The following is a 26,249-nucleotide window of genomic DNA, read 5'->3' on the forward strand; positions in this document are numbered from 1 at the left end:
GTTGGATTGTTCATCATTGAATGTGTCCAACATGTCTGAGGACAGATAATTAATCCTTTTTGCAGTATTTATGAATGTCCACTAGAGGGCAGTACAAACACATCCTTATTCCACACCACAGAAGGCTTCCTCCAGGCTGGAGTCCAAACGTCTCCTAGGCTCTCTGTTTTTAAAGCTGTCTTGTTTACCTAGCATCGCCATGGAAATTGAGTGGCAGATTGATGAGGTTAGGAGCCCCACCTCCTTTGGTCCACATTCCAAGATTTGTTCCCGCTACCGGCTGCGCCGTCGTGGCAACCACCTGTACGTCCATCCATCTGTTCTTCTGTCACCACCTGCCCAGTTGTGGGAGGAGGCGGAGGTGGTCGTGGTGATGGAGGAAGAGTCCTGGCCACCGAGTGCCCGCTCTCCTTGGGACCTTACAGGGAGGAAGAGTGGAGCCAGATGTTGGAGCCTGATGTAGTTTCCTTACACCCATGTAGGATGGGTGTAAGGAAACTACATAGTTTCCATCAAAATGTTTAGGTCTATTTCAGACCAGCAGTTTCAATGACTCGGCTGTACCGTGCAGCAGGTCTGGACTGGGACTGAAAAACGGCCTGGGACCTGTTTCTAAATCAAAATAACTTCAGGTGGACCCGGAAGTTGTTCTCTGAATAAAACATGAATGGTAATAAAAATGCCCTGTTTGAAGACCAAAGTAAAAGGCAAATAGATGCAATGTTTACATCCTGGACTGTTCCATGGAATTATGACAGCCTACCACCTGCTCTCTCTTCTTCATCCCTGCGCTTGTTGACTGAGTTCAAGTTTGTCATTCACACTGTGGAGTTCCTGGAGTGAAGTGAAGCAATCAGCCAGTTCTCTTTTTTATGTTCCACATATGGAGTTAGGCCTGAAAGGGTTAACTAAAATTCGGGAGGAAGGTGGCACACCAAGACTCCTCCTTCTCCAATCAAACTAATACGCATCAGCCCAGTAAAGCACGGAAGAATGCGACCAAACTCCCTTTGGTCAATTAAGAGTTCTGTATAAAGTATCTTCCATTCCTCTGGTCCCTGTGCTAGCATGTTGTTGTCACCCTCCCACCCTTCCCTTTCTTCTCTGCTTCTCCCTGTCATCTATCCAGGCTTCCCAGGGGATCTGCTTGAGCTGCTGCTCGGCCGTGACCCATTAGGACTCTCCGCCACATCCCGAGTCCATGCCCGGACACCAGGCCCGGCTCTGCTACCGGCCTCCTCCACCATCGGGCTTGGCTCTGCTACCAGCTCTGCTACCAGCTCTGCTTCAATAAAAGCTATCTATTCAATCTACGGTGTGATTACTGAACTCGTGAAATCCTGTTGTCAGCTAGTAGACCTTGTATCCCACCTCAGCACGATGGGTGATCTGCACAGTGATCGTCAGAGCGTAGACAGATTCAGACAGAATTAGCTGAGTGGACCGCAGAGGCCGATGAAACATCATATCTTCTGAAAAATAGCCTCTGTGTGGTCACACCCACACACACACAAGTACAGCCTTATGTCTGTTTCCAGTCTGTGAGTGCGGCGTGCATTCCCTCATGTCGACGGTCTTCAAGCCAGGAGTTGTTGGCAGTCGGCTTGATAAAGATGACTTCTTTCCAGTCTGTTGGAAAATCGAATGCATCACTTAGAGGTATTTTCATCCCTTCCAGAACAGAACCAGCCAATACAAAATGTGCACTCAAACAGTCATATACTTTTGGAAGTTGTTGATTGTTTATTACTTAACCTCACAATCATGGAATTATGAGCATGAGGGCTGTACCTAACCTCCTGGATTTTTCAACACAATACAAGTCTTCTGTACAACTTAGAATTGGTTTTCATTCACAAGCATGGAATTGTGAGCATGAGAGCTGATTGACGACACATCTTTCTAAACTTTCTCTTGATAAAGGACTCTTGGAAGTTTCACAGAGAAGTCTCCCCCGGTGGGGTGATCACATTCTACATCATACCATGCAGACACAGAAACATGATCAATTACCTGCACAATTAATAATGAAAACATCACACCTCCTCAGTTCAACCACTCAACCACATCACAGTTCCTTTCATGTCCCCAGAATCAGGCCCTCTCTCTGTGGGATGGGCCGGCCTACTCAATGGATGATCTGGCCCCTGGGGGACCGACAGCGGGGGCCAAGGGGCTCTCCATAATACGGTTACATCACATGGCGTTTATGGTGATGAGATAGGCCTGTCACACCAGCCAACATTCTTACATCATGTCACATGCGAGCATGCCCTGTGTTCACTGAAACACACACACACTTCTCTCTCTCTGTCTTACTCTCTCACTCACGCTCTCTGTCTGTCATCTTCCTTTCTCTCTCTATCTTTTTCTGTCTCGCTCACTCTCTCTAATTTCTTGTTGTAACTGTACAGTACATTTTACTGGCAACCTGCAGTAGTGGAAAAGTAAACAGTACTCACTGACACAGTATACTATTTCAAATAGTAAACAATTCTGTCTAACACTAAGTGAAACAGTTTAAAATGTTTTCCCAGTCATAATGTGGGAAAATATTGAATTTCCCTCCTGTTCTTTTTACAGAGTCCTCTCAGAGGAGCTTAAGGCATTGTTATACAAAATGGTCTCATTTACTTTATCGCAACCGGTAAAGGTTTCATTCGGGTAAATCTTGTTTTATCACCTCAGGTAATGCTGTCTAAAGGGCAGGTGTAAAGGGCACAAAACTGTATAATAAAATAATAAACTGTGTGTGAATGCTTGAGCATGTGTGTGCCTGCTGGGACCTAGCCCAGGGGCATTATGGGAACATCTCCCTGTTCATTCAGTTGGTATGTAAGGCTCAGGCCCACGCTATAGACAAACACAAACAAGAAAGTGTCAGCAGTAATCGGATCCTTGGACAAGAAAAGCCAAGGAACCGGTCTAATCTAGGCAAATTAAGTTGTTTTGGGTTGTTTATGTGGAGGAGGGCATGACTGTGGGATTGTGTGGAGGGCCAGTGGTACAGGACAGTAACATGCAGGAAAGAATTCCTTCAACACAGGCCTCATAAGCTTTAAAGGGTATTTAGAATTGAATGGAAATCAATGGGAGATACTTCCACTTAATCATTGCAACAGACAAGAACCCTATCACCACCACAACCCACCCGGCTCTCTCTTAGACACCATGCATCCTAATCATCTGTTCATGGCCTGCCTGCCCATGTCACTTATGTGACACCTCTCCAGGCCTGGACTGGGACTGAAAAACGTCCCGGAAATTTGAAACGCAGACCGGCCCACGACCGTGTATTATTATATATTTTTGTACTGGGGTATGGGTCATTTTTGTACTCGCTGTGATATATTGTTTTTATTATTGTTGCTTGCTTTTTTCCACAGGTACACTTGCACTTATAGCAGTTCATGTTGTTTAATTGTAACTTGTTTAACTACATGCTCTTATGGTTCTTCCCTTTGGCACTTATTTTGGTTGTTCACAATGTGTGCTCCATGTTTTGGCTACTCGCAATGTTTTGTGGCTATCTCGTTGTTATGATCAGTGACCTATGCACTTTGTAAAGCTCTCTCTTGGAAGTCGCTTTGGATAAAAGCGTCTGCTAAATGAATAAATATATATATATATATATATATATATATATATATATATATATATATATTGCATTATGCCGCAGCCGTTTGACCGGCCGTTCGGGAAATCTCCCGACTCTCCCGACGGCCAGTCCAACCCTGCACCTCTCTGAAATTCCGACTTCAGAGGTAAAATGGGCATTGGGTCTGACCTGTGCCATCCATCCCAGGGTCATAGTGCCCCCCAATTTGTCTGTCTCCTCACTATCCCCTGCAGTTAGGATAGGACACAGTCGCCATGTGCCTCCTCCTACCCTAACTGCAATAAAGACCAAATTGGACTTCGGAAAATAGAATTGGATCCTAGGGTCCTTGCAATATCCGCGGTCTTCTGTCTATTGATTGGCTAAATTAGCTCTCTCTGGCGGTTATCTGACAGCAAAACAATAAAGGGCCAAGACTGAGTAGGTTACTGCCTACAGGGGACAAGATAGAATACACACACACACACACACTAAATCAAGGGTCATGGGTCTGATTGGAAATGAAGCATCTGCAGCTGTGACAGACCCTGCAGAAGGCCATCAACTTCATATGTTGCTAGGACCGGCACTTCAGAGTCATACTACTCTCACTCTTCAAGTATAAGGAATGGGTAAAAATGTGCACAATCTGGTTCATCAGTTTGTGTTCAGGGGAAACACAAACTGTCCCCCTTCTAAGTCACTCTTTAATGAACTATTGGTTTTTCAAGTGCGGGATGAATGATTCACTTGAACAAACAAGTGTTTAATCAACTTTCCCTCATAGATGGATCATGTCAATCAGGGATTCAAAGCAAATGTCATCCCATAATCCTAAACTGATTGATTGAAACATACTAAAATCCATTACTGTATGCCCTACACTCCAGTTAGGGCCTGCATAAGCACTTTGAGCTGCAATTCTTGTATGAAAAGTGCTATATAAATAAAGTCTTACTTACTTAAATTGACCAAAGACGAATTAAAGTGCTTTTTCCTAAACATCCACGCCCTTATGATAGCAAACACATTTTGGGTGAGCATTTCTTCTGCAAAGTCATTCAGCCGTGACATGATTAGGCAAGAACATCATGACAAAACAGGAAAATGTATCTTGTCCCTGTATCCGGGTTACTGACTGAAGGTGAAGGCCAGGTTACATGCACACGTTTGGCAAGGTCTCCAGCATTCACGTGTGCCATCATTTATCAGTGCCCAAAATGCACCCAATGTCCACCCGTGTGCTTGTCTTGGCGCTGGTCACAGAGAGCACAGCACTCGTTGTGGCTCTGGAAGGTCACTGAGTATTCTCTCCTAACCTCCATTACCTTTGCATAGATGTAATATGAAGACAACGGTGGGGTCCATTCAGCAGAGCGTTCTTTACCAAAGCATTTCCTCTTATCACACTACAGCGAGTCCGAGCCTAATGACCTCAGGTATCAAAGAGCCTTGTCGTCAAGTCAAGTTTGTGGTCTACCTAAGATGCATTCCAGCAAGAAAGCGAAATGAAATGAGGGAAATGTGCAGACATCAAGCAAACTGCAGGAACGGGCCTCTCTGACCAGCTGCAGAAAACACCACATGATTAAGGTAGTCATTTTACTGCTGTTTTACTCTGCATGCTGGGTCACTGTGTGACAGCAATGATTGTTGGATTAGTTGTATGTGAAGACTTAAAGCCAGGTGTCATTAGCAGTCAAATCCAACAACGTGATTCACTGAATCAATCCTGCAAAAGGAAAATGCGATGAGAGGGGCAGATGCGCAGATGCACACATGCACACACGCACACACACACACACACAAACATACACACACACACACACACACACACACACACACACACACACACACACACACACACACACACACACACACACACATACTGTCACGGCCACAGCCGTGCCCCCCTTGTTTTTGGTTTTGCCCTGCCCTAGTGTTTCCCTGTCATTGTCTTCACCTGTGTCTCGTTCTCGTTAGCGTCATTGTGTCCACCTGTGTGTCGTTTGGTTCTGTGTATTTAGGTTTCTGTTTTGTGTCCAGTCTTTGTCTTGTCCTACAATACCTGTCCGTGTGAGTACCCTAGCTGTTTCCCGTTTTGAGAATAAAACCTTTTTTTCCAACATGGCTGCATACTCTCCTGCATTTGGGTCCTACCCCTCCTCTCAGCGTGACACATACACCCTTTTTCCATGGCTCAACACTGATATAAATTAAGAGGGACTTGTCCAAGTCTAAATCTAACAAGAGCCAGAAAAGCACTCTGATGAAAGAAAATAAAACATGCACACTGCTGTTTGATGCTCCACGACTGTTTGGTTCAAAGATAAACCGACCCAAACAGTCACAGTCAAACACACATGCTCGCATTCAATCGCTGTCAAGGCCAGAGTGGGAATGTGACACCTAGAGATAGCCTATACATTCTATTGTAACATCACAATCCTCTGTCACTGTAAAGTATTAATGACCCAAAAGTAAACTCCTGATTTATACATCACATGTTGCAGAACAAACAACCAGAAACATGAATACACCGTTGGAGTGTTGCGTTTGATCAGTAGATGGATGGAGTGTGTGTGCGTGTGTGTGTGTGTCTGTGCGTGTGTAATGGAGTGGTGTACAGGCAGCCATCTGGCTGCATGGGGAGATGAGAGGAGGCCGGCGGTAGGAGCAGAGGGACCTCTCCATGCCGGCCCAGCCCCGGTGTTTACCCTGCTCTCCGTGGACAACGGGGCGCCTTGCTCTCCCTCCTCCGGCCTCCCTCCGCTCCATGCGGATGATGTCACTGGCAGGAAGGATGTTTATGTTTTCCATTACCGTACAAGTGGGGGGGTGAGCACTCGTGGTGAACCCCGGGAGAAGATGAGCTGGCTGAGCCCCTTAGCACATGTGGAAAACCTCCGTCTATAAAGTGAGAGCACAACCTGGGGGCAGTTTGAGGGGGTGAAGCGTCCAAGATTCTGCGTAGCGTTGAGAAAAGGAGCTTGCTTTCGTACCTTGTTGAGCAACCTCCTTGTTATTTTGAACGGCTAATGCCGTAGAAGGCTTGCTTTCATGCAGTGTTTTGCTTCTTTCATCGTGCACTCCACACATCTCTGCCTCTCCCCACAGGGTTGCAGCTGCCCAAATTCCCAGACTCGCGGGCAGGAAACAACTTCTGCTCTTCAACCCCGTTCCATTGCACCCCCCCCCCCCTCGATCCCAGCTGTTTTTTTCTCTGTTTTTCTCCTTCTGACACACACAGACATAAACACAGAAACACACACATGCAGTACACACCACACACGCACCTACACACACACACAACCACCACGTGCACTAACCACACAGAGCTGCTGGAGAAACTGAGTCACCCACTGAGTGAGTGTGCTTGGTCCACGTGGGGGACAACAGAGACATTCAGTACATTTACATTTAGTCATTTAGCAGACGCTCTTATCCAGAGCGACTTACAGTAAGTACAGGGACATTCCCCCCGAGGCAAGTAGGGTGAAGTGCCTTGCCCAAGGACACAACGTCAATTGACACGGCCGGGAATCGAACTGGCAACCTTGAGATTACTAGCCCGATTCTCTAACCGCTCAGCCACCTGACTCCCAGTACAGTATTAACTTCCCCCTTCAGTCTGTACGCCGGCCATACCTTCTACTGCTGTCCCAAAAAACTCAGGGATGGAGCAGGAACGTGCCTTCGTACAGGTCCAAATGTACAAGCTGTGGAAGGGCCATCGTAAATCAGACTACACAGTCAGGAGGTGGAGATAAAAAAGAAAGTCTCCCAAAGTCTCCCAAAGCTACAGTAACTCTTGTCAAATATGAATTGCTTTGAATGAATGCTTTCCGCATGGTCAGCCAGATGGTTTGCATGGTTTGTAATTGTGTGAAAACCCCCAAAATTGCCCAGGCGTTTGTAAAATGATCTCAAGGAAGCTTTGAAAACCATTTAAGTACTGAGCATTCCTATTTGATTTCTGGATGTTTTTGTGCCAAGTTACTGTCCCTAGTCAGTTTTCTTGGGTTCAAAGCGGTCTTTTTATTTTAACATTGTAGGAGATGAGGCTTATCATGGAGAGAGAGAGAGAGAGAGAGAGAGAGAGAGAGAGAGAGAGAGAGAGAGAGAGAGAGAGAGAGAGAGAGACAGAGACAGAGACAGAGACAGAGACAGAGACAGAGACAGAGACAGAGACAGAGACAGAGACAGAGACAGAGACAGAGACAGAGACAGAGAGAGACAGAGAGAGACAGAGAGAGACAGAGAGAGACAGAGAGAGACAGAGAGAGAGACCCATCCAATGAGTGGTAGGCTGTTGGTATGGCTGAAGGAACAAATGCAAACAGGCTGGCAACACCTGGCTACTAAGATATGGAGGACTAAATGTGCCATAATTCTGTCTGCTACTTGATTGACAGCTCGGGTCTGACAGTTTGCTCAGGTCTGACAGGTACAGTGTGCACTTTGACACCCATGATCTCATTCTAAACTTGTCTAAACAAGTTATAAACAAGTTTCTAACAACTTGTGTTTAGAATGATAGCTTATATTAAGCTAAATTGTCTCATAACAAGTAAGGTATTGTAATGTGGAAACCAGAGGCGTTGTTAGACATAACACTCTACTGGGGCACAGGCCCCTAATTCATATCCTTTTTTTTCTTTCAAGCTTGCCTGAGGACTACTGCACTACTAGACTATAGAAACTCCCTCTGCTTAACCCACTATACAACAGTTCAGGGACGCAAGTTTGATATCAGCTTTGGCAGGGACATCAATAGTTAACAGTAGTGCGCACATTTTTTTCGCATTCATTTGAGCGCAAATACTGTTTTTTGAGCTTCATGTAATATTGTTTTTATGTTTTAGTCAAAATAAGATGATCGGTAGGCCTATTTAGAAACTGTCTTTAGTTTTGTAATGTTTCTTAGCCTACCTCAATTCTGACTTGTGTGCCGAGTCCGACAGTCCGGGGTATTCCAGAAAGCAGGTTATGTGACATACCCGGGTTAGTTAACTCCCCAGCTGACACCCAGTTGTAGCAACATTGCCAGTAGGTTGCTGCAACATTGTGAATCAGCTGGTGGGTTAATTTAACTGATTATGTTGCATAACTTGCTTTCTGGAATACCCCCCTGGACTTCTGTGTCCATGCTGCAGTGGCTATTTGGCAAACTCAGAAGAGCACGCTGACATGGAATTCTGCATGCATATAGGTTTGGGTTTTCGGTTAAACAGTTTTACAAGCGTTGATTGGGATACTGTGTTAATTTTCCAGGATTATCAATCTAAATTAATGAACTGACTAATAAATTGTTAAAACTCAAACTTTTGATTTTACTGGGGCACAGCAGATTTATACTGTGGCACGTGCCCCAGTAAAAAGGGTCTAACGACGCCCCTGGTAGAAACAGAACAGTTTAATCCTTCCCAAGAGAAACGTCCCACGTTTACAGTTAGAAGCACAAGATGTTGTTTACACATTGTTTTGATGAAGTTTGTTGACAGTCCCATTGAAAAAAACAAAAAATACCGTTGCGCTAACTCCCCACGTGATCGGTGGTTTGGAACCCAGTAGTAGGCTGCTTGAACTGCAGAACCGCTACTGCTTTTCCACCGAGACAGCAGTTGTGGCGCGTTAGCAGCACCACCACCAGAGACAGTGTTGTGTTCCACACGCAACTCCGCAGCGAGTAAAATTAGCAAACCACCGTGATGTCAAAAGCGAAATGATACCTTTTAATTTGAGTAGATAACAGTAACAAAACGGGACTGTTGAAAGTTGAGGGAGTGACACTGACAACATTTACTAAGGCTTGAAGCCACACGTGGAGCAGTCGCTAAGGAATTGTGGTGAGTAGACAGATAACTAAAGCGTGCGAGTCCTCGACTTTTTATGGTGTTTCATATGCAATTACTAACTTGCAAGTTCTAACTTGCATATTAGTTGTTACTGTAGTATGCTTTTGATAACTCGGTTCCACTTTTAGTTTCGCGTTATTGAAAGAACATTTGCTACAAATGGGTTCAGTGGCTATGGTACGCAAACACGCAGCCACCTGCCCAAGGTGATTCGTGTTCTTCTCTCCCTGTGTGCCTCAGAAGCACAAATTGACAAACAAGTAAGGAAATGTAAAGTATTCAGAACTGAATGGCACTGGTTATATGGCTTAAAATATTGTTTAATGACGCCCCTTGGCTGCTGCCCAGATACCAAGGGAGTCATTCACAATTTGATATAAGCTAACATGGACAGCTTAGTTTTTTTTTTTAACTTTAGAGTGATTTTGTGATCATAGGCTATACTAACGGTCAATGGTTTATGTGTTAGGGATGTCGTCATCCTTATCAACATCTGTTCAAGACGTTCATGACATTCCACAATTTTCATCACCACGCCTCCTACATTGTAAGGCACATTATTCTTTTTTTTTCTTCTTCTCCTGTTTCCATGTTTTCAGATTCTAGTAGTCTATGATTAGAATAGAAGTCTATCTTAAGCATCATTTTCCAAACTTCGAAGAGTTTCTGTTTGGTTCTTAATGTTAATATCAGACAGGCGTTGTCATTGCTAATGTAGGCTTATTCAAATAATTTCAGCCTATAGTTTTTTCACCTGTATCAAAGCTAAGCATTTATCATAATTAGTTATGCCTATTTATATATTTATAATTCTGAATTTAGAGTTTGAAGTCTTATTCATTTATATTATATGCAAAGAGGGGCTATTACAAAATGCATGTGTGTGGGACTAGGTAACTGTACCACACCCTACTGTACTACAGAGTCATTTTAGTCTCATTGAATGAATTTGTATTTGGCTTTGTTGCCACAGTATAATCAGGATATCCTATTGGAACTCATTTGCTGGAAGCACCGCATAGACTTGAGTGATTTTCCTTGACCAAAAGCACAATATTTACAAAGCTAATGCTGCTATTGTAGGGTTGAAACAATAGCCTACAAGGCTGAGCTGAAATACAGGCAGTCTGTTTGGTCTGCTTTTTAAGCCTGGGCTATTGCATTGTGGGACAGAATTCGGTCTGCCTTGCTTAACCCTTGTGTTATCTTCGGGTCATTCTGACCCATCAGTCATTGTGACCCACCGTCGTATTGCGACATCTTTACCGCATACAAAAACAAAGTGAAGCATTTTCTTTTAACCGTTGGGCTGTCTCAGACCCCCCACATTGCAAATGTTAAAAGAAAATTATTTTTATTTGTTTTTGTATTGGGTAAAATTGGGTAAACACAACGATGGTTCATTATGAACCTTTGGGTCATGTGACCCGAAGGCAGCACGAGGGTTAAAAGCTGTGAGCTGCATTAAATTAGCTATGAGATGAAGAGACAGTCCTATGAGAGAAAAGCTGTGCAGCTGCAGCAAGCTGCCCTCACCTTGGATTAGGCTATGAGATCGGGAAAGAACTTGTCAAATATTTTGTTACCGTTCGTGAAACTGAAATGCGCCTGTAGTGTTGTCTGTGTGGGGACTGCCTCAGATGCCCTCCCCTTCTCAAACCTTGTCTGCCTCCACCCACAGGCAGTCTGAATTCAACCAGGCTCAACGTGTAGAAAGGCTGTAATTTTTTCTTCAGACAGCGAACCCAGGTGCTAAGAGCCACCACAGCAAACACCCATAGCATAGGCTACACTTATCTGTGATGAGGAATTCATTTCCCCAGTTGGAAGCAAATTGGTGGTAAGATTTAGCTCAGTCATTAGAGCTTAACCATTTAAAGGTTTTGAGTGGCTGTGTGTGGATTGAGTTGCTGTGTGTGTGTGTGTAGAGTTGTATCAAAAACTACCTCCATGACTTATGAGCCGAGGGATTTGAACAACCACTCACACACTGTAGACTATAGCTGAATTTTTTGTTTGGTACGCCTCTCTGTCTGATTGGTTTATCTAGGCATGTGTTTGTATTGAAGTCAAGGTGGGGCAAAGCTATTCAGATTGTCAGGCAGTGCATTGGAATATCTCTGATGGGCTATTACCGCATAGCTTTGTCAGGTTGGGTCCTGGCTTACCCATCTACGTCATTTTGACCCATCTACATCAGATCACTAAATGGCTCCTCCTGCTGTACTGTTATTGTAGCCTACATCAGCTAGCTAGCCAGCTTCAGGATGTCTCCCTCCACCTGCAACTGCATCTTCCCTGGATGCAAAAACATCAGCTGCGCTGCAACGCTATTTAATTTCCCTATTAACCCTTGTGTTATCTTCGGGTCATTCTGACCCATCAGTCATTGTGACCCACCGTCGTATTGCGACAGATTTACCGCATACAAAGACAAAGTGAAGCATTTTCTTTTAACCGTTGGGCTGTCTCAGACCCCCCACATTGCAAAGGTTAAAAGAAAATTATTTTAATTTGTTTTTGTATTGGGTAAAATTGGGTAAACACAACGATGGTTCGTTATGAACCTTTGGGTCATGTGACCCGAAGGCAGCACGAGGGTTAATGAGGAAAGGAAAAATAGGTGGATTGATTTTGTGAAGAGCCACGCTGATGGAAAGCTTCGGATAAACTCCAACAGCCGCCTCTGCAGTGACCATTTCACGGCGGATAGTTTTAACATGGACCAAAGACAGACGGGGTTCGTGGACACACGGCTTCTCTTGCAGCGCGGAGCCGTACCGAGCATCGCCCTCCCGGCCGTTCCTCCTCCGGTTGCACCTGGACCATCCACCGCCGCCAGCAGTTCATCAATCAGTTCTGTGTGCTTGTTATAATTATACTAGATAACTTTTCCAGAGGTATCTCTGCTATGAGTTAGTTAAAACCGCTAACTTGATATTAGGCTACTCGGTGTAGAATTATGGTATTTTGGTGAAATGGTAGCTAATGTGCTAGAAGTAGCCTAGTTGGAGAGCTCACTGTCTGCAGTCTCTGGTGTCAATTTTTACTGTTACAGCTCAGGGGAACATTTCATTTATATGCATCTGTATGTTTCAGTCATTGAACAAATAAATTCTAATTCTATACGGTTTTGTTCGGCTTGACGTAGCGTCCATTATCTGGATCGTAGGTAGGCAGTGAGGGGCGGAGCTTCAGCTCCTGCAGGCGACACGCCCCCCCAGTCTCAAGCGTCGCGATTTCAAAGCCTAATTTAACATACTTGTCTGTGTTTTTTTTTCCATTTGAATTTGGATGGGTAGTTAATAACACATTATTCTGTAGTGTGGTGAACTTAAAACTAGTTTTCAATTCCACTTTACAGGATCTTTAAGTCAACTCAGTTAGCCTCCATGTCCATGCACAACTTGGCTAATCCAGGAAACAACTCTTAACATAAAGAGGTTCAGAACCCTATGCAATTCAGTACTTGAGGAAAGACCGTGGCGCCCATGGGTATAGTTTGATAATTAACAATCCCCTCTTTTCCCCCCCTCATGTTAACTTGCCACTAGACGGAGAGAGACGCTCCTTAATCTGCAGCAATAGGATCTTAGACCTCACGGGGACAGTTTTCTGTCTTCAGTGGCTCATGTAATGGGAAAGGGGAACAAAACAAGTGAAGGATTCTGATGAAACGTTCAAATTTGGGGAGTCTCGTCCCTCCGTCTGTGGGGTTTGCTGAGGAGAAGTGATTATTAGGCTATGTGGCTGCTCTTCACACGAATAAAAGTCATCGACGAGAACAAGCAGTTCAGCTTTCGCAGTTTGAATAACAGGTTTTCCCTGCCAGAACTTGTTAGTCTACAGTAGGTCAGTTGTACATTAACTTGTCCATTCAGTCATGCTAGCTATTAGTTTAGCTGCATTAAGTCCATATGGTTTATCCTGGCAGTTTAGCCTCGGCCTACATGTAAATTAAATGTCACAAAAACAGGACTGTAACAGAATTCTCTGGATTTCTGTTGAGGAGCTGTTGTTGTTTCTCCGTTCAGACTTTGCCCACTGACGATCCCTCCCAAATGTTTTATTGTCATAAGGCGCCAGGCTGTAACAAATTAGGTCATTTGGGGGGTGGAGGCGATAAAAGAGGGGTGGGTGAAGGAAATGTGCTGTTCCTGGTGGTTGATTCATGCCTAGCCTGAGCTTTGCTGGCACCACAGCCCTGTTCACCTGAGCCTCACAGGAACATGGCGCCCACCAGTTCTCTCTGGAAGGATGGAGAAGAAAGTCTTTGCCTGAAAGGGCCACTGTGGTTTCTGATGAACGGGTTTTCCCATTCAACAACGGAACTTAATTTGGCGTCCAGCCAAACCTCATACACAGTGTTTCGTGGCTGTCCTGAAAGCAGATAGTGGAACGTCCCTGAAGAGAGCCCACCTGCAACCAGACAAAAACCTGGCATGCTGGTCTTTAGTTAAAAGAACTCAAATGACCTCGATCTTGGCGTTTGTGGCTTGCGGCAGCAGCGGCGAAGGGGATTCTGTCACAGCGAGCTGGCACAGATGGCAGAAGAGCCAGCAGGCTGACGGACAATGCGGTCACTTCATCCTTCACTAAAGGGCAACAACAACTAACAAGCCCCATTTGTGTTTATCTTGGTGTGGAATCACCTCTGAAACCCAAGTTGTTCCAGCTAGATCTCGTCCCTCTGTACACGTGAGGCGGGGGGGGGGGGGGGGGGGGATCTTAGAAGGTTACTCTGCGTGGATTCGAGATGATCCCGTCCTCACATGAAAGACTCTTGGGAGGCCCGAGAGGATGTGAAACGATCCGTTCTTTATTTCCTCTTCATCACTGGACAAACAGTGTACCGAGGAAAGGAAACAGAGCCCATTTAATTGCTCCGGCAATGCCTCCCAAAGTGATGGAGGGAGGGGAAACAGGGAGTATATGGGGAGTAAGGGAGGCCAAAGTTAGTCAAATGTGGGCAGAGAAAAGATATGGAAGAAGTGTTCCTGCCAAGAGGGTTGATGAAATGCTACCGAAGCCAGGTACTCTATCTTCATGCTAATGGTATCGTAAAATAGTTTCCCTCACCCGAGCCATCCACAGGTCACTGCCTAGTAATTTCAAGATACAGTATCGGGGTCTCGATTGTGAAAAACAGTTTCAAACAACGTCATCATAAACATGGGAGTTTTCCTTTGGGACAGTTTTTCACATGTTTTCCCACATAATTTTAGACCGTTGTAATAATGTCTCTGTCTCCTTGTGCACTCCACTCACTACTCAAGTACTGTAGAGATTTAACACATAATATGCCTGTGCTAGTGAACACTGTGCATGTTTTGTCAAGCACAGCAAGACCCTGTCTTAAAAACCAGGCTGTCCGAGCCAAGAAAGGACCTTCTGTTTTCATTAATTGGTGATTTTAAAATAAAAGCAGCCTGTTCCTGAGCTGATTCACTCTGCTCTGAGACATGCTCACTTCACAGACAAAAAAACTGTGTGCACACTTACATTGTTGTACACACAGACCACACACACACCACACACAGGCTGAGGAGTAGCTCAAATTCCCTACTGAGTGTAGGGTGTTCTCTAAGGAATGTGAAGGAAAGATAAGCTGCTGGACTTTGATTTCCCTTGCTTATCGCCGCCTCGCTGAATCCATTCAAACACACACCCTCACACACACAAGAACTGTTACACGACAACATTGGACAAGGCGACAGTGGATGAGAGATAAAGCCAACACGTCAGTGTCCTGCCAGGCAGCCTCTCTGTGGGTTAGCTCTTAGCTCCCAGCTTCACATCCACAGTTTGAGACCGGCAGCCTCTGGAGGATTCTAGCGCTCGCACTTTCTGACAGCACAGCAACCAGCCTGCACATCAGATCCATGCACCAAAAGCGCTGTAACAAAAAACAGAATTTAAACAAAGGTTTGCCATGATGGGACCTGCTGCAAGCAATTGAACAGGCTGGATCTGTGGATGGTAAAGGAGAACTGACTTCAGCAGATGGTGCTCATTGACCACCTGCCTGGGATGCAAGAGACCTTCGATGCGCTATAACTGATTGTAGCAGATTCCTCTGAGTCTTTTAGGAGAGGCAGGGGAGGAGAGGCAGGGGAGGAGAGGCAGGGGAGGAGAGGCAGGGGAGGAGAGGCAGGGGAGGAGAGGCAGGGGAGGAGAGGCAGGGGAGGAGAGGCAGGGGAGGAGAGGAATAAGAAGATACAGGAGGAGATGCAGGATAAGATCATTAAAGGAAGAGAGGCAAGGCAGGGTAGAAGCCACTGGAGAAAAGCAAGAAGAGAGGCAGGTGAGGTAGGGGAGGAGACATGAGTGAGCACGGAGATGATGTGGAAAGTAGCGGTGTTGCCTCTCAACATGAAGCCCCCTTTTAGCCGAACCCCCAGGAGATTTGAAAGCTTCAGCTGAACACATTAACACAGTGGAGGAGAGGGAGAGGGACTCTCATTTCGCTGCTAAGCAAGGTGCAGTTTTTCTGAAGCACGACGGGGGTGGTTGAAAAATGGGTTGGAAAAAAAGCTCTGAGAAGTGAATGTTCACCGCTGAAGAGGCCAGCTGTGCAGGACTCACACCACCAGCCACAATGATTATGTTCCAATCCTGTTCCCTGAAGGCTCTGTCCTAAACCCTCATGTTTCAGTGACCCACCTGATGGAGGCTAGGGACTCCCCTCTGCCTGGTGACAGCTTGGATGGAGCCAGGGGGGGATCCTTCCATCCCAACTGGAGCATGGTGGAAGTGAGCGGGAGGCTTGACAGATTATGTCCCACCAGAGAGGGCTTCTGCTGGGAAGACCTGATGCTCAGCTCCCCCCTACCTCTGCCACCTCCCGGAGAGACGACAGAACCAGTGACCTATCACTGATGCAGTCCTATTATCCTCACATACTGTACCACGCAGATACGGAAACCACTACAGCAACTTGGCTAAGATAACCATATAGAGAAAAAGTAGCCTTTTCTTTTTCTTTTTTTCCCTTTTTCTTTCCAAGAAATGCAATACTGTGCTAATGGTTTCAAAAGCACTTTGAAGGCACCACCAACCATATCCATCACTCTTAATACTCATATAGGGATGATAAAATCCTCACTAAACGTCTTTGTGCCCTAAGAGCCGTTGCAAAGTGGACACCAGTTTGGAAGTGAGGGGGCTTGTTGAATGTAGCCTGTTTCAAGGAGTGACGAGGCTTAGTGATCATCCGTCCACGCCACGTCTGCAGGGTGTCGGAGTCTAGGCCCTAGATTTAAACTAATGATGGATGTGGTCAATATTCCAAGCGGGTATTTTTTTGTTGTTGGTCTAATTACTCTTCAAGAGAAGTTGGCGTGTGTTTTTGATGATTCTAGATAGACCCGTCGTTCATTAAACAAGTGATAATCTTGAGGAACGATTGTGTAATATTCTATCCTAAGTTGGCCTGAGCCAGATCAAGTGTCTGTTATTCATACAGGGACATAAAGTAGCTTCATTTGATTTAATTTGAAGGTTCTTTTTTTCTTTGAATTTTTTTTTTTTTACTTGTGTAAAACTTGTGTTTTTTTACCAGTTGTTGTGAATTTTAGAAACATTTTCAGCTTTTCACTCCCTTAACCCTCGTGCTGCCTTCGGGTCACATGACCCAAAGGTTCATAACGAACCATCGTTGTGTTTACCCAATTTTACCCAATACAAAAACAAATTAAAATAATTTTCTTTTAACCTTTGCAATGTGGGGGGTCTGAGACAGCCCAACGGTTAAAAGAAAATGCTTCACTTTGTCTTTGTATGCGGTAAATCTGTCGCAATACGACGGTGGGTCACAATGACTGATGGGTCAGAATGACCCGAAGATAACACAAGGGTTAATGTAGTCTTCTTTATTTCCTTCAGTTTCGCTGCCAAACAGTCGTTTGAAGCTTGCTGAACTCTTTAGAAGAAAGAAACAGAGTTGAGACTGTTTATTAGCAATCCAGATTGATGAGGTCGTTGTGTCTCGGACTGAGACGCTATGCCTCAGAGCTGAGTAATGGGAGTAGGAATCTAATGTTTGAGACTGACAATTAGTTGGTGGCAACTGTGTTTGTGTGCGTATGTGAAAGTCTGTGAGAGAATGATTAAACTTCATAGTCGTCCTCCAGAGACGCTTTGACCCAATTAAACAGCATTCTTTACGACCACGTCCTGCATTTAACCACAATTGGCCTTGCTTAAACACCGTTTTAGTTGACACCATAATGCTCTGCCACTAATACTCCGCCAACATGTGTCTGGGACGTGGGCATTACATCAACACTGTTCACTGGAGGAGTACCACACTATCGGCTGGAATGGGGAGACAAGTTTTAAAAGAAGTAATGGAAATGTAATGACCTGATCCTCTGTTGTCTCCCAATGAGATTATAGATGAGATTTTGTCTTTGGTTCCAAAACAAAATCGTTTCAATTTGGTGACATACGGATCATGTCGCCGAGAGGAATATTGCCTTGTTGCCGAGGGAGATTCGGTGTCAATATTTGCGTCGTCCCGCCAGGAGTTGAGCGACTTTCTATCACTTCAGAGCAGGTCACTGGCTCGCTCCCTCCTACTTTGTCATTACGGTCTTTTACGGTGCCGTTTCTGGGAACAGAGCAGAGATGAGATAGGAGAGGGACTGGAGGGAGGGGGGGGGTTACCAGAGTCAAGGGACTGCAGAGACTTGAAGCTGTCTGACGATGCCTCGTGGCACCATCATTTTCCGCCCCTCCTGCACCCGCAGTGTGACTTCTGCCCACATCTCCTAGCACATAAATCATCCCGGGTTACCTATGCTATGTTTCATTTCTCCTTTAACAACAGCATCTGGTCCTTGTCCCTTATCTCTTCCACAGAGCAGAACAGAGAGCCTAACCTGCCCTTCTTGTCCACCACTCACCGACATGAGTGCCAAGTTAGCCATCAACAAGGAGGTGTTCACGCCTCACGACGAGAAGATGCTCGTGGCCGTCCAGGTGAGGAGGAGGACCAAGAAGAAGATCCCATTCCTGGCCACGGGGGGTCAGGGGGACTACATGACCTTCATCTGCCTCTCAGGTTAGAGGGAACCTTTTTGCTGCATTTGTGACAGTGCATACATTTGTATTTGTGTGTGTAGACTTACTTACTGTAAGTCGCTCTGGATAAGAGCGTCTGCTAAATGACTAAATGTATTTGTTTCGGTTTTTGTGAACTTTGTGTGTGTTAGTGTTAGTGTTAGTGTGAGCTTTGTTAACCTGGATGGAGACTCCTGCTCCAGCCCTACAGATGGCAAAGTTGATTTTTCTCCTTGTCTGTGTTACTATCCTGGGCATAAACACACACACACACACACACACACATTTACACACACTCCAACATCAGTTACACTGATCAGCATGTTGACGCTTACAGAGGCTCTCACTAAGCCAATTTGCTGCTTGCTTTAGTTTAGTGTCAAATGATTAGATTTGGATTTGCTTGTGTGTGTATGTGTGGATTTTAATGGAAGGGGGGGATTTAAAATAGTTTTTGTCTTACAAATGATTTTTCTCCTAATGGTATCGTGATATTGCTAGGTAATATAATCAGTCATGCTTATTAATTTACGAGACACTGGAGGAAAACAAATCTGTATACTGTCGCGAGCAGACTCTACTGTAGGTTGGACTCTAATGCAGCTCCAGAACTGTTCATGAAGCAGCCCATTTCCTCCTGTCAGCCACTCCTTAGGCAGCAGCAAATCACCTAAACCTAACCCCCCCCCCCCCACACACACACACACACACACACACAAAGTCCCAAACTCATTTTACGGGGACAGGTTGGGTATTTAGGTGTCGGCCCTACATCACAGCTAGAGGAAGGTGACCAGTACCTGGCTGGTGTCAGGTTGAAGGCAGCCTTCCAATTACCACCCAATAGACAGGCCTTCCTTCCTTAGTCTCCTGAAGGGATAATGACTTCCAGGTTTTCAGCAACCTTTAACTTTGTAATTTCTCTTTAGAGCTGTGTAGAGCCTGCCTGTCTGTCTGTCTGTCTGTGGTTCATTCTAACAGGCTCTGCACTAGTAATTGAAACCCATAAACTGGGTCCTGCTGCTTCCGTTAGAGATGCTAATCAGCTTGGGGATTGTTCATGACAACCGGACTAAATGACGTTTGGTCACGCTTGGAATGTTCTGGAATGTTCCTGTGTTCGTTAGACTCCCGGACGAGGGTGGGTGTCTGTCTGTCTAATGGTGTTCACGACTCCTGTGTCATACGTAGGTACATTGATTTACTCGAGTGGCCCTGAGAATATTGACCTGCTGTGTGTGTGTGTGTGTGTGTGTGTGTGTGTGTGTGTGTGTGTGTGTGTGTGTGTGTGTGTGTGTGTGTGTGTGTGTGTGTGTGTGTGTGTGTGTGTGTGTGTGTGTGTGTGTGTGTGTGTGTGTGTGTGTGTGTGTGTGTGTGTGTGTGTGTGTGTGTGTGTGTGTGTGTGTGTGTGTGTGTGTGTGTGTGTGTGTGTGTGTGTGTGTGTGTGTGTGTGTGGGGGGGGGGGGGGGGGGGACCTTATGCATGCTTGTGTGTGACTGTCTGGGTTACTGTGACTCCATAAATTCCAGCTGATTAGCCAGAGGGTGTCAAACTAAAGTTGCTTCAAAGCTGTAAAGGTTTACACAGCTTGTGTACGTTCTTGGCCAGGTCGTGGTGGAGCCTGATAAGCCAGCCACAATAGACCCAGCCTGTAGCCCAGCTCGTCAGAAGTGCCACAGCCTCAGCTGCACCCTTCCACTAAAGGAATCGGTTACTCTTTCTTCCTTCTTGATTCCTTTTACATTTTCCATCCAGTGAAGTCGTCTGCTCTTCTCATGGGTCTACTGAAATGCGAAAGTGCGTGTCAAGGCTACATCATTCACTCTAGTATATATTCTCCTGATATAACTTGTACTGAGACCCATTCAACATGATCTATACTCCTTTCACTTCCTCGGCTCCATTCAAGCAGGCCAAAGGACTAGGCCTTGTCCTTATTTACCAAAGAACAAGTGAATGGGTTTTATGTAACGTGGATGTCTGAACATCGGTCTGTCTGTATGTCTACATATCAGCTGTGCTGGTCATTGTGCTGTTTGGACCCTGGTGATTCCACTGACTCTCTAGTTTTCACGGCTAATGACAAGGAGTTGTTTTTAACTACCAGACCAGAAGCTGTGTGTTTGTGTGAGCATGCACACTGTATGTGAGCATAGAAATGTGTATGAGTGGGTAAAACCAAAGGTCCCCAGTCTTATGCCCTACTGAATGTGTGTGTGTGTGTGTGTGGAATCAAGCTCATGTTTGTGTGGGAGGAATGTTGACAATCCCATGACTGCTGCCTGCCCAGAGGCAGGATTATGCAATGATTTAGCCTGGGCAACACTAGCTGGGCCCGTATCAAACTACACAGCCGTACAGCAGTATTGTACAGTAAAGTACAGTATGCCATGGACTGCTCTGTATGGACATACAGGACTCTAGTCTGGTCACTTAACACAACATGTCTGTCTATCCAAGGCTAGATGGAAACCTCTTCACTACTTTCTGCTTCAGTGGCCCTAACACTGGCGCACACACACACACACACACGCACACACACACTATACCAGATCTGTGACAGTAACCAGGCTAGGTGTGCCTGCCCAGTTGATGTCTCAACAAGTCATTTTAAATGAGACGGCTTGTCTTCACTTTCTCACCACCACATTTTCTTCAATTATTCTTTGTCCTTGTTTCTCATACAGTGTGCCTAGGTGCTTGCAGTACGGTATGTCATCACATCAGCCAGTTGAGATTCTTGGAGCACAGGCAGTGTCTTGTTTTGCCCCCTCTAGACACAGTCAATAGGACACAGGCACATTGAATACCAGCTAGTCTGTCCAACTACACAGTAGCCTATTTTTCTGAGAGAGTGGGAACAGGAGTGTGTAAATTGGCCGTTGTGTTGTGCTGGGAGGTTGGGGGTGTGGGGGTAGGGGTGGCGGGGTGTGTGGGGAGTATTCATCAGCGAAACACACAGTCCTGGACAAGACTCCCACTGCTACTGTACCTCTGTTGGTTTACGATCCTTTAGGGTTCAGTCAGAAAACTACACAGACACACACACACAGACACACACAGACACACACACACACACACAGACACATACAGGCTTTGTCTGGGCAATGCCAGTGCTTGCTCTCTAGACTGATTACCAGGAAGGAGAAATCATTGGAGGATTTGTTGTCGTCTGAATATGTGTTCAGTACAGTGCATAACATGGAAGATGTGTGGACTACATGTCATGTTTTTAGTTTGCATGTGAAGAAGATCTTCAGCTTTTTGATTATTATTCACATTCTTCATTCAGAGTCTCGTTCAAAATGCCCCGAAGACCTGAGGAGATTGTGGGCTGGCCCGGGCTGAGATGAACCTGATGTTTTCATGTTTAGTGTTCATGTTCTCTGCTCTCAGAGTGTGGTCATTACATCTGTATGGAACTTCTGAATGCCTTTGATCTTTCGCTAGCTCTCTCTTTCACGCACACAGACACACACACACACAGACACACAGACACACAACTCACATTTAGCTTTGCCAGGAGCCCAGCCTTGATCTGTTTCAGTCTGTGTTTTTCGTCTTTGATCTCTGGGTATCATACAGGGTCTCCCCAGCTGGACTTCAGGGGTGTGTGCACAGGGTCAGTAAAGTATAACAACTGTTCTAGAACAGAGGTGAGAAAAAACAATCCCTGATTTGTGATTTGTAAAACACAATCCATGATTAAAATATAATTCCAAGTAATAAGTAATGTTATTACTGTTTTAGTTTTAGCTTACACAACAACTGTGCGCGTGTGTGTGTGTGTGTGTAACAGCACTTTGAAGCCCAAAGGTTGATGAAGATCCCTCCAGGGTTAGGAGGGGTTAGTGCAGGAAATGAGTAGTGGACGGTGTGGTAGCATCAGGCTTGTCCTGACTGCAGAATAACAACCCCTGCACTGCCCAGTCCCCTGCTGACACACACACACACACACACACACACTGTGTGAGAGCGTGTGTGTTGAAGAAGAGGTTGTGTGTTTGTGTGTGGGAGTAAGCAATGTGTGGCTCTATGGAAGCGTGTGTGCGCGTGGGGGAGAGCATGCTGGATGGGTTTGAATGCACACATGTGCCTGATGAGGCCAGAATTCATATCAGCATGTAGGGGCTGCGGTGGCTCGTGTGTGCATACATGCATGAGTACTTGCGTGTGTATATGTGTGTGTGTGCACAGTATGTGCGTCTGACCTTGTTTGCGTATAAGAAAGACAGTGTGTATGCGCATGTGTGTTTTGAGCGCGTGTGTGATGTGTGTGTTTCACTGTTCCACCCGCAGACTAATGAGTATGACCCTGAGATACAGACTGATCATCATGCCCAGGACTGAAGCCCTCAAGCGCTGATGCATTGATCTGAATAACTTTAATTTGAGTCAATTAGCTTAGAGACTTATGACTGCCAACACACACACACACACAAACACACACTCTCACCCTCCCCTATTCTGACCAATGAGCAGTCAAGACAGATCTCCACATCCCCCCCCCCCCCCCCCCCCCCCTTTGCTCTCCAAACAGAACCAAATATAAATTCCATCCATCTTTGCGCTGATTATTGAGTAGTTATATATCCATTCTCTGGTAATCGCGTTAAAACTGAATATATCGTTTTTGCATTCCCATGACAAATTCACAGCTATGTGTCAGCCGTCTTATAGATTATACATTTTTCTGAGTGAGCGATGGGCGTGCCCGTGTTCTAAGAGGCCTGGGCTTAATTTCAGTTGGTTGGAGCCGTCAGAGATATCTAATGAGCTTCTCTGACTTTCAGTCACCAACCTAAATCCTCCCATGGTCCCAAGCTCCGTGCTAGCCGGAGGTCAGTGCTGGCCGGAGGTCAGTGCGACCCTCGCAGCTGACAGATGGGGTGGGGGGGTAAGGCACAGGGGCTTCTGAGAGTCTGGCTGTCCTAACTAAGCCAGGACTAACGTGTGTTTACCAGTGAAGGTCAAGTATGTGTGTACTCTGTGTGGAGAGAAATGTTGTGCTGGAGTCTGTCTTTGTGCTGCTTCACTCCAGGTCCTTGCTGCAGCAGATACTGACTGACTGACGCAAACTCTCCTTCTGTACAGGACGAACAGAAGAAAGTACAAGCCCTTCCTTCCCTTAGCCATGTTACTGGGTAGATTCCCAAAGTTCACTCTAGCGTGAGAGAGAGAGAGAGAGATGGACGTGTTGGAAGTGGCTGAGGATGAGTGTTCACTGGATGCTGGCCTGCCTGCCTGGCTGGCTGCCTAATCAGCCTGGTGCTCTAGCTGACGGTAGACTCTACCTCCTCTGTGGGGCTGGGGAAGGAGGAGGCTTCTTGCTACCTGCTCTCACCCTCATCCCAACACCACCCCCTCTCAAACACACACACACACACACACACACGTCAACTATTTCTGAGCAGGTGTTGGCTGTCATCTGGCCTCTATACGCTCGTTAACAGAAGTACACACAGGCACGCAATCGGAGAAAGGCCCAGGTGAGCAGTAATGTGCTGCAGATGGACAGAAGTGTGTGATGGCGTGCATGCCATGCCATTTTCATCCTCCCAGAAACCCACAGGGCACCTGTGTGTGTGTGTGTGTGTCTGTATACTGTGCACAGTGGGTGACGCACCATGTTGAACACAGATTCATTGGTCCTGACAGCTCTGTTCACCACGTTCTCACAAAGTCTAAACTCTGTCCGTCTTGAACATGGAGCCCTCTTCCTCCTTTCAGTGTCTAAGTCACTCTCCCAGCCTACCCCGGGAGGCCTCGGCCACAGAGCTGACCCCTGAAGGCTGGCCTCACACACACTGGGGTTTCATTTAATGTAATTGGTGATGCTGTTGTCCTCCGCTCTGTTTTGAAAACAAGGGTGGACATTGGAAACTGTGAAGGATCCTCTGCTGCCTCGTGGCAGTTGCGATTTTCTCTGGAACGTTCTGTGTTTCCTGCTTTCGGGCTGCGAGGGTCTCCTCTGACCGAGGGAGAGATAAACCTAGTAGAACTGGAAAGAGAGAGAAAATGTAGAAGGGAGCCCTGTTTGCTCTGCTGTTTATCATACCCGCCCACCCCTCAACCACACGCACACGCACACACACACACGCACACACACACAGAAATGATAGTCTGGAGATGAGAGATGACCTGCCCAGAGTGCATGTTTTCACACAGCCTGTTGTTTTCATGTTGTTGCTCATGCTTGTTTACTTCATCTTAGGTGTTTAGAGAATCATGCTTGTTTACTTCATCTTAGGTGTTTAGAGAATTTGCAAAGAAGCTTACAGAACCACAAATATGAATTGGCCGGCTTTTAAACATTTTGGGCAAAGGCCAAAAGAGAGTGCGTGCTGAACCGTATCCATGGGGCCCAGTAAACAGTCTTTCCAGCCGCCACCATCTGCCTGGTGTTAACGTTCACAGAGGCACACTTGTGGAGATGCTGGGCGCGGGCGACCAAGGGTGCGCGGGGTGGGTGGGGGGGTGGTGGGGGGGTTGGTGGGGATGGGGGTTGTTATGATGGGAGCAAGATAATTACATGGACATTTGGAAAAGAGACCGAGCCAGTCACCACATCTGTGGATAGAGCCAATGTCTTGCATTAACAAACCTGGCAACGAGGAGACTAATGGTAGAATCCCCGGTAGCCCTCGCTTTAGGCTAATGGTGGCGTGATTTTGTTGTTTTCGCTCATTGTTTGGTAGCAGTGGGCCGAGCACATGAAGGGGGGATGAAAACAGACAAAACAGAGAGAAATGAAGGTGAAAAAACATATAGTACAAAAGGACTCCAGCGCTCCTCTCTTGTAAAAGGCAGCCATGCATATAATTGGCTGGCGCTCGGTCCTTGTCAAACTGAAGTGCTTCACGACTTAACACTTAATAACCCGCTTTATTTACTCATTCCAATGGACTTCCAACCTCTAGTTTTATTAAGCTCTGTTTAAATGGCTCAAATGAAAATATCTGGAAGAAGAACAGTGTGGAGATTTACGGTGTTTCTTTCACAGTATTGTTCAGAAGATTGTAATGGTAGAGGGAAGCAGTCTGAACCTTATCAACAGTGTTTAATTCACAAAAACCCTCAGCTTGGTCAGTGAAAGCCTGTCTCCCATGCTGTTATCCCGAAACTGTGAGGTCATATCTGCCTCTTGATACTGGAAATTTGGAATGACACATTGTAGGGGTGAGTGGTACTGACAGTCCTCCTGTCACCTCCAGCAGAATCCAAGTCTCTTCAGAATCCCTGTTCAATAACCCTGCAGCCTCTGAGACGTGTCGATATGGAGTCGTGCCATGCGGTAACTGCAGACATGCTGGCTGGATCAGGATGAGGGGAAGACTAGAGAGGGAGAGATGGAGGGGAAGGGAGGGGGATATCCAGAGTCTCCAGGTTTATTGGGTACTGGGGTAAAAACAAAATAACAATTTGGCAGAATTGAATACCTTAGATATAAGGAAGGAGAACCTTACCATCTGACCGTAACACCATTGGTGGCAGTAGGAGATGTTAATCCAGATTTCGACATGTTGTGTGCAGACACGGCGTCCTTTGGAAGCAGGGACCATTTCTCTAAAACAAAATAAGTGAAACTGGATTTCCTGAACAGCTATTTCTTATCTGAAGCTGAATAGAAATGTCATTTTGCCATCCCTACTGTATATGCACAGTACATTAACCATGTGGCAATATCTTTTAAGACAAGCTATGCAGGCATTTTCATAGTAAAGCCTAAG

The 26,249-nt window shown here is 45.8% G+C and overlaps 1 protein-coding gene across 3 annotated transcripts in view; it reads left to right on the forward strand.

The window, feature by feature from the left end:
- Nucleotides 1-9,185: 9,185 nt before the first annotated feature.
- stxbp6 (syntaxin binding protein 6 (amisyn)) overlaps nt 9,186-26,249 on the forward strand; it is a 51,482-nt gene continuing 34,418 nt past the window's right edge. The window contains exons 1-2 of one of the 3 annotated variants that reach the window (XM_062468854.1): nt 9,186-9,447; nt 18,324-18,520. In XM_062468854.1, coding sequence (XP_062324838.1) covers nt 18,367-18,520 — 154 coding nt within the window. In that variant the 5' untranslated portion in view covers nt 9,186-9,447; nt 18,324-18,366. Of the gene's footprint in view, nt 9,448-11,026; nt 11,297-18,323; nt 18,521-26,249 lie in introns of those variants that run through there. The other 2 variants (XM_062468856.1, XM_062468855.1) reach the window with 2 other exon arrangements.

This window comes from Osmerus eperlanus, chromosome 9 (genome assembly GCF_963692335.1).
Source record: "Osmerus eperlanus chromosome 9, fOsmEpe2.1, whole genome shotgun sequence".
Taxonomy (NCBI): domain Eukaryota; kingdom Metazoa; phylum Chordata; class Actinopteri; order Osmeriformes; family Osmeridae; genus Osmerus; species Osmerus eperlanus.